Source organism: Leucopleurus acutus (genome assembly GCF_964270905.1).
Source record: "Leucopleurus acutus genome assembly, chromosome: 2".
NCBI classification, from domain to species: domain Eukaryota; kingdom Metazoa; phylum Chordata; class Mammalia; order Artiodactyla; family Delphinidae; genus Leucopleurus; species Leucopleurus acutus.
Window position 1 is genome coordinate 171,826,206 of NC_139143.1, and position 9,434 is coordinate 171,835,639.

Genomic DNA, 9,434 nt, shown 5'->3' on the forward strand with positions numbered 1-9,434 from the left:
GAGGGAGTTGTCTTGTATTCTGAGGCATTAAATCTTTTCATCAGAAGATGCACATTTTGAGCCACAATATAATTGAAGCAAACTTGTTCATCGGTCAGAAGTACAGGGATCAGAATGTTATTAGTTTTTAAGCCCAAAGAGTAGACATCTCCATCTCCCCCTCCCATAGGTATAACGTCTGCACGTTTCTCAAGACCCTTTCTGGTGGCAGGTTAAAATGAGCAAATCAAGAGCTTTTTTATTCTTCAAAAACAAGTTTCTTGACATAAAAAAAAAAAAAACAATGGAAATCTTCAAAGGAAATTTCTAATTACAAGTAACATCACTGTCATCTTTTTTAAATTCTTGATTCTGTAAACTTTATTTACAAATGAAACGACCACTAAATTCCACAGCTTTTTAAATTACATACCTGTTACCCTTCTTTGACAATTTCATCTAGAGAATACAGATGAGAGCTTAGCCAAAAAATTAAACATCTCTTTGGATCTTCTCAGGGGAAATAGCCTGAGACACTACACTGCATCATCTGTTTGGGCATGTATGGCATCTCCCCAGAGCCTAGTCTTCTCCACATATGACAGGAAGAAGTAGAGAAAAGTAAATGTAGCAAGTTTTGTTTTGTTTTGTTTTAATTGAAGTATAGTTGAGAGCAAGTATTTGTTTTAGTGAACCCCTTAGAAGCTATGTTTGAGGCTAGGTTGGACACTAAGCCCAGGGATTTATAAAGGCCAAGCCTGCTCTCTGAGGTCTCAACCCTTGATATTCCCTATGAGTTGAGAAAGATAATGATTTCACTTTCGTGTGTGTGCAAATGTGTGTTTATAGTCAATTAAAAAAATGATCCTTTTTCTGAGGTTATATGTCCTTTCATAAGACAAGATAAGAGATGGTGGTAGTTTTTATGCCCTTTTTCATTAAAGTTACCTTGGCAACCATGTTGGCCATTATATTGGTTCATGAAATTCAGAAGTCTGAAAATCATTGGACTAAGTGATCCTGGAGATCCTTTCTACCTCTACCATTCTGTGTATGTAAAAAGCACCAGCATCATCTTCCCAGAGTTCCTCCCTGCTCCCAACCTTCATCTCTGTGTCAGCCTTGGCTCCAGGCCAGTATAACTGCTACAAGCCCTCCTTCATCCAGTCACTGCTGACTTGGTGTCTGGAATAAAGCACATCTGCGTGGCTGTCATCCTCACCTCCTTTAGGGCGTATATCAGTTTCTCAGGGAGGCCTTCCCGGCCATTCTATATAAAATTGTAACTCCCACCTACAACACACACGCACTCTCCCTACCTTATTTTTCTTTTAGCACTTAACACTATCTGATACATTCTTTCACTTATTCTGTTTACTGTGTCTCCACTAGATGAATGAATGAATAACAGACTCTCCTGGATCCCGTCCCAGTGGTGATGAACCTTTCCTTCCGTCTCCAGTGCCCTTTCCCTGCTCCTTCTTTCTCCAAACCACAGACTTCCCCAACACCACTGCCCACATCCACATCCCCTGTCATCACTGCATCGCTCCCAGTGACCTCCCAGCAAAAAGACCTTTCTTCACCTGCGCTCGCGTATTCACTTCCTGATACCAAAGGTGTACCTACTCCCGCCAGGCCCAGCAGCAGAGCTGGCTAAGAGCACATGCTAGAGTCAGCCCAGATCTGGGTTCTGATGCCCACCTGAGCGGTCAACACCACACTGGCTCACCAGCTCCTGACGCTAGAAAACAAGGTTAAGAAGTCTTGCCTAAGCCAGCCCTCTTCTCTGGTCCCAGGGCCTTTACCGACTTTGAGAGGAGGACTTTGCGTCCCTGACCCCTTTTTTCCAGGCAGCTTTGAACTTGGTGGCGGATTTAATGACACAACTAGGCTAGGGGATTTCATGAGGTTTTAATAATAATCTAATAATACTGTTCAACAAAGACAACACACGTGTCTCTCGCTTACAGAGACGCAGATACACACACCTCTTCCACCCACACAGACTGAGGTAGAAAGTACACTGCCTGAAGCACAAAAACATACTCAGCGGGCTGAGCCACGGCCCAGACCGCAGGTTCACAAGGTACTTGGTTGAAAGGTCGCCCCTTGAGAGCAGAGGCAGAGGCCGGGCCAGCTGCACTAAGGCCTTGGAGGGGCTGACAGGGCTGACAGGCAGTCAGGCATCCCTGGCTTCCAGCCTGAGAGCCTGTTCTGGAGTATCTGGAGAGGGTAAGGGGTGAAGCTGGAATGGCAGCTGATCTGCCAAGGCTAGAATGATGGTTCTGGCACGTAAAAGGCCCTCGGTAAACATTTGCTAAATGAATTGAATGACTGGGGTGGGGCAGGGGAGGAAGAATTCCAGAGGACACATCCTGGAGGTCCTGGGGCCTTCCAGCCCAGGACAGGGGAGCCAAGGGTGGGACAACAGCTCCACCAATTATTTTAGAGGTAGCCAGGGAGGTAAAAATACCAACACTGGGATGCTTTGGGGTTATACTTGTTTGGGGGGAAGGGAAGAGGCGGTCTCTTCTTTCCTCCCAAAGTGTTTCATACGTAATTGGGGCCCTGGACCCTCCAGGGCCCAGCCCTTCTCATCTTGTTCTCATCCTTGAGGGCAGGCCTCTGTCTTACTCAACTCTGGTCTCCAGCGCCTGGCACAGATCAGGCGTCAAGTGCTCGTTGAGTGAATCAAGGCCCACAGCAGCATAAGCAGCTTATCTTCTACATTCTACCAACTGATTCCATCTGGCCTTCAGTCCCCTTGGCTGGGTCTGACCCTGCCTCAAAGGACACCATTCACCTCTCCCTTCCATGGCAAAGCAGCCTCATCCCTACCTTTGGGGAAAAAGTTCTTAGCCAAATGGGCCATGCGCCTGTTCTGAGGCAGCTGACGCCCCTCGAGGGAGTGCAGACCCCGGGTCCCGTCCACCTGGTCAGGCTCCCAGCGGCAGCTGGGGTGCAGCCAGCGGTAGTAGACCAGCCGCAGAGCCAGCCCCAGGAGGAAGCAGGTGCCAGCCGCAGGCAGCAGCCTCTGCAGCAGGCAACCGCTGGGCAGCCAGGTGCTCTGAGTCACCCAGGCGACCACCAGCAGAAGGCTATCATTCAGGAGGAACGCCAGGTGGATGGTAGCACGGCCTCGGGTTCGGCCCTCAGCCACGTTGAACCAGGAGAAATAAAGGATGGTGGCCACCGTCGCCCGGTACAGCCACTCGGAGCAGGGATCTGGCATAAAGTCCGTGCCCTGAAGCCACACCCAGAACAGCAACACCAGCCACAGGCCCAAGAAGTGCAGGGCCACATAGCGGGGGAAGAGGGCCGAGAACAGGGCCACGACCAGGACTCGGGGCCACAGCAGCAGCAGGTTCCACAGGAAGTAGATCACGGAGGCACCCAGCCCCAGGAGGGGCTTGGAGGGGAGGCAGGTGCGCAGGGCCCGGTGGTAGTCAAGCAGTGCCCACGAGATACCCACAAAGGACGTGCAGACGCTGACCCCTACGAAGAGGAAGAGGAGACAGGTGAGCCCTGCGGGCAGCCTGCAGGCACTCCCCAGAGGCCACGGGTACTGCGAAGGCCTCGTAGCCACGCTGACGTGGGTATTACGGCCCCCCATTTGTTGAAGCGAAAACTACAGCTGGAGACCAGCAAGTTCACACAACCCCAAACAGCTAGGATCCATATGGAGTCTGCCCTTCACCGCAAACCTTTCCTTTTCAGGTGCTACCACGGTTATATTCTTCACGGATGAGAAGGTGTGTGACTTATACACTCTCATCGGCACCCCTGTCACCCAGCATCTGGCACCCCTGGGCCTTGGCCACACCCTGAGCATCTTCTAGGGCCCTGTAACCCTTCCTTTCCCGGAAGAGTCCACGCCTTTCTTGGATCTGAAAATCAGCAGTCCAGTTCCCCCTTCTTAGTCTCAGAAAGGGAAGCAGGAAATCCCATAGGGTGGCGACAGGCCTCTAGCTGAAGCTGCCTTCCGGGGCCAAAAGGGATGTCCCTGTTATATGGGTGGAACAGCCTCTACTCCCCTCCACCCTCAGACTGGGCCCCGGTTTTGATTTTCCAAGACTCGAAGTGTACAGTGGGGATCCTATCCCACCTCCTAGTTGCCCATCCTGGACTAGAAGCACCAGGCCCTCCAACGAGGGCTGGAAGCATCTCTAGACTGCTTCCTCCCCGCCCCCTCCCTATTGCATTCAGTCAACAGATGTTCGCTGGGGACCTGCTATGGGTCAGGAACCCACTCCCAGCCTGGAATCAGATCTGTGGCCTTTGTAACCACCCCACACTCAGGGTCTCAGCAGGGCTGATGTTCCTCCAGTTTGCCAGCGTGCCGCATTCTCTGACCTGACAAGCAGTGCCCTTGGTATTAGGTGGACCCACGCCCTGGTTCCCCTGGCCTACTCCTCCTTACCCTGCAAGTTCTGGCTTCATTATCCCCTACAGTCACCCATCTGGACCCCACCCCACCCCACTCCGCTGTGCAGCTCCTATAGCACCCCATTCCTCCCTGGAGTCTTATCACACAGTAATTATTTCCTTATCTCTGAGCTCCTTCAGGGTAGGAAACAGATTCTGCTCCCCAGGGATCCCCCAGAAGCTGGCATATAACAGCAGCTGAATACGTGTTTGCTAAACAGAAGTTGGGAAAACCTGTCTCTTCCCTCAATCCCCCATCCCCACTCCCTCCATACACAGCGTAGACTGGCCCCATTTAGCCCTGGTCCTAGACACCCACTGCCTCCAAAGAGACAAACAAAAAACACAGTCATCCCTCAGTATCCACAGGGGACTGGTTCCCAAAATCCGCGGATGCTCAAGTCCCTAATATAAACTGGCATAACGGAGTCAGCCCTCTGAATCTGTGGATGCCGGACTCACAGACAGAGGCCCGATGGTACGCGCACAGTGAGTGCTGTGTGTCCCAGGGCAAATCACTTCACCTTTCGGCATCTCTTACCTCTTGTGTAAAATGGAGATAAATACAGCACCAAACTAGAGGCGCTATGAATGTGAGCGATGATGACAATAAAGCACTCTCCTCAGTGCTGGCTGATAGCAGGCGCTCAATCGTGGTGGCCACTATTACTGGTTTTTGTTTTGTTTTTCAATTAATACTGCAGACTCAGATTAGCAAACTGAAAGGGCCCTTGGAGACGGAGTCCAACTCCCCAGCTTGTACAGCTGTGGAAACTGAGGCCAGAGAGGGGATCTCCAAGTCCCGCAGAGAGTGGAGGCAGAGCTGGGATTCGCTCCTTGGGAGGCTGTGCCTGGTACGGCAGCAGGTGTGAGAGGGCTGAGGAGGAGAAGGGGAAGCCTAGACCCTGAATCAGATGTGAGCTGGAGTCCTAACTTGGCTGCCAGCTGGCCTGTGACCTTGGGCAACTTCCCTGAAAGCCCTCCCAAAGCTTCTCTTTGCACAAACCTCTCCTGTGTTTTATGAGGCCACCCGCCTCTTCCTTTTCAGATCACTCCACATGCTTTCCTGTAACTACCTGCTTTACAGTCTATGGTCCTGGCAGGCCAGGGGCTGTGTCCATCTCCTTATTCACTGTGGTGTTCCTAACACAGGGACAGGCACAAAGGTGCTCGATCAAAACAAAGGCACGGGGCTTCCCTGGTGGCGCAGTGGTTGAGAGTCCGCCTGCCGATGCAGCAGACACGGGTTCGTGCCCCGGTCCGGGAAGATCCCACATGCCGCGGAGCGGCTGGGCCCGCGAGCCATGGCCGCTGAGCCTGCACGTCCGGAGCCTGTGCTTTGCAACGGGAGAGGCCACAACGGTGAGAGGCCCGCGTACCAGAAAAAAAAAAAAAAAGGCACTCTGCATGTACAAAGGCGCTCAGTAATTTATCTATTGATCAACAAATTGCTTATTAGGCATCAGGCACCCTACACACTTCACCTGTTATCTCCAAAATAGTAAAAATTACACTTAAGATTTATTATGCACTAGGCACGAGGCTTTATAGGCATCACTTCACTTAAACCTTTCATTAACCTTATGAGGTAGGATCATTTATTACATCCATTTATTTGTCCAGATGAGAACAAACTGATAGCTCAGAGAGGTGGGGTCCTTTGTCCAAACTCAAGGCTAGAGCATAACTTTGCATTTGAACACAGACCTGCCCGACTAAAGGACATTCTCCTATTTTCTAAGCAGCCTTTATAAAAGAGTGAAAACCTTTCTGACATTTGTGGGCAACTTTCCCAAGGTGTAAAAGGGGGGCTGGCCGAGGGCCTGACACTCACACTGGTAGTACTCGGCGCTGCCGCTCTGCAGCATGATGGCCAGCACCAGTGTGAGCTGCGGTGTCATCTCCAGGAAGGTCTCAAAGAGCCGCAGCATGCTGATGTCCAGGGAGAGGAAGTCGGCATAGGCCAAGTCGAACTGGGTAGGCACCTCCTGCCGCCACACCAGCAGCCCCTGCCGCAGCCCCTGCACGCACCTAGGCAGTACACATGATGCCCCAAGGGGCCCAGTTAGCATCCTGTGGCATTCCTCCTTCCCTACCCATCGAGTGGATGCAGACAGGCTCAAATCCTAGCTCGTCACATACATGCTATAAGGCCTTGGGCAAGCGACTTACCTCACTGAACTTGTTTCTTCATCTGTGAAGTGGGGATAAATACAACAGCTATTACTTCTGCGGTAGCCACCATACCAAGCTCATCACAAACATTGTCCCATTTACTCCTTTACAATATCCCCATTTTACAGATGGGGAAACAGGACCAAAGAGCAAATAAGCAGTGGAAACAGGATTTGGACCCAAAGCTGTTTGAATTTGAAAGGTGTACTGGGAAATTGCCTAAAGTGAGCATTCTCAAATTTTAGCAAGTGTAAGAATTTCTTAGGATCCTGTGGGGAAGGAAGCCATTGAGAGCTTCTGAGCACAGGCAAGACAGGTCCTACTGTGCTACAGAAAGAGCACCCAGGGATCCATTTAACAGGCCTGCCCAGAGTGATGGGAACAGACCGGGCAGAGTTAAGAGAGTCCAGAGGTTGGACAGACAGGCCTGAGAGATCCACTGGCATGAGGGGGCAGTGGAGGATGGACCAATATCTCCCCCCGCCCAGAACTGATCTCAGTTGGCTATTGGAAGGTGAGGCCATTCACTCATTGCAAGTTCATTCATCAGATGTTTACTGTCACTTCCCCTGGATGAACTTGACAACACACTCAGGGAGCAGGCCCGAGTTCGGGGCGGGGGGAGGTCCCCCAGTGCCCTGGCAGAGGCCTCAGCCTAGTCACAGGCAGGAACAGAGACACCGTTTTCTCAACCAAAGCTCAGTACAGTCTGTCTGACTCATGCTCAGCAGAAACAGAAGATACATGATGTAATTATAGATTCAGGGCTCACTGTGGGCTGCCAGGACTGCAATAACTGTGCCCCTTCGTGTTCACCCAAGGTGTTATTGATGCCTGGACAGTCCCTCAGGCAACACTGCAACATTCAAAGCTCCTCTCGCCCACTCCTGGAGACTCAAGGCGAGATCTGGAGAGAATCTGTAAACATGGATTCAAGAGCAGATCCTGGCTCCGTCCATCCCATGCCAACCCAGACCACATCATGTCCTGACTTCGCATGACTCTGACCCCTTCGTTTCAGTTTCCCCATCTCTAGAGGGCCCCCGCCTGAGCCCAACCCTACATGGCTGCAGGGACATGGATGTGTCAGACCCCACCTCTGCCCTCTTGCTTGGTCTGGGAGTGAGGGGGTGGGGTGGGGATCAAGTGTTCAGGGAGAATACAACTGGGAAGGACAGGGTGGGGGGCACAGGGCTGCCGCAACTCCAGGGTGACCCAGCTGATCATGAAGCTAGCTGACACGTGCTGCCTGCTTACTCTGCACCAGGGCAATTTACAGGTCTCATTCCATTTAATCCTTACACTGTGAGCCTCTGGAACAATGGGTAAACTGAGACCCAGAGGGGTCAAGTGAATTGCCCAAGGCTCCACCCACAGCTAAAAGCAACGGGAGGTCTGTTGCCACCAGGCACTGTGCAGGGCACTTCCCTCTCTGCCCTTCACCACAGGCCTGCCAGCCACACCTATCTCGAGATCACTACCTCCTTTAACAGAGGAGGAAACTGAGGCTCAGAGAAAGGCAGGAATAAAGCCACACAGGTGGTAAAGCCAGGATTGGATCCCAAAGGGTCCGACTCCAAGTCATGTGCCTCCCTTCCCTCTCTGGGCCTCAGTTTCTTCAGCTGTGCCAGGAAGGGTGCCGTTCATGAGCTCTGAGGGCTGCCAGCCGGATTTCTCCCTCATCAGGGATCAGGAGCTCACCTGTAGGGAGAGGCGCCCGCTAAACTACAAGGGGCTTAGTTTCCTCCTCAGGGTCTCAGTCCTCTCCTCTCCGCCCCCGTCGCGGGGTCAGGGCTCTCACCTGCGCTACCAGCCCAGCTGCAGGAGGTGACGTTGACTTCCGTTCCCCCTCCCTCTCCCGGAGGGCAGGGCGCTCACCTGTATAGGTAGCCCAGCTGCAGGACATGCAACAGCGCCAGGCAGTGGCCAGGGGGCTTCGGCGCGTGCGGGCTGGAGAGGTCGGCGCGCAGCCAGACCCAGCTGAAGAGCTGCAGCGCGACTGAGGAGAGGCCCAACAGCGCCAGCACTAGCGCGGCCCACAGGTAGCGACCGCTGAGTACATACTGGCTCGCGGCCCACAGGTCGGCGCCCAGGTCGATCAGGAAGGCGAGGGTGCCCAATACGCCCAGGACCAGGTCCCAGAAGAGAGCGGCGCGTGGCGACCAGGGCATGGCCCGCCAGCCTCTGCCCCTCTTTACCTTCTGGGCTCGGACCCACCCTCCCGGCCCAGGGTCGCCCTCCCTGCCCAGGGTCGCGGTGGCAGGAAGGAGGCGGACACAGCCCTCGGGCCGCCCAGGACTCGGGCTGCGGGGCGGGACTTCCCCGTCCCGCCCTGTCCGGGGAGGAGCGAGGTCCGTAGACCCCGCGGTTGGGGTATCAGCGGTCCCGCAGATCCCCGGCCCTGCCGCCTGCCTAGGCGTCCCCGCACTCTCACCCCAGCCCCGCTGAGCCCCGAGGGCCCCGAGGACCGCTAGGCCCGAAGACGGACCGTCCGAGGCGCAATGCCCTTAGCTTCGGAGGCTTCTAATCGCCTTGGTTTACATTTGAGGCTCCTGGAGACCCAAAACGGCGAATCTGGCCCGGAGATTAGCGCCCGGGCTAGAACTGCGACGTCTCACGTCTGCATTGTTGCAAAACAGAACAACAGAACGCCAAGGCCCGTTCCGATCCCTGACTGAGGGACTTTGCTAAGTTTGCCTCCGAGTCCGGGCCGTGTGCCAGGGGAGACAGAGGGCACTGGATCAACCAGGCGCATCTTCCTGGCAGCTCATTTTACTCGGATTATCCGAATAGGAGGAGGGGGATTCAATAACTGGGCAAGGGAGTTACTTTAAACATGATTTACAAATTAA

The 9,434-nt window shown here is 53.4% G+C and overlaps 1 protein-coding gene across 1 annotated transcript; it reads right to left on the reverse strand.

Annotated features, from left to right (window-relative positions):
* Positions 1-2,018: 2,018 nt before the first annotated feature.
* XKR8 (XK related 8) lies at positions 2,019-8,753 on the reverse strand (the record flags this gene model as incomplete). The annotated part of the gene is made up of 3 exons (XM_082864148.1): positions 2,019-3,477; positions 6,242-6,438; positions 8,461-8,753. 3 exons carry the CDS (start codon positions 8,751-8,753, stop codon positions 2,768-2,770), a joined length of 1,200 nt encoding a protein of 399 aa, XP_082720274.1. The 3' UTR covers positions 2,019-2,767.
* Positions 8,754-9,434: the final 681 nt, after the last annotated feature.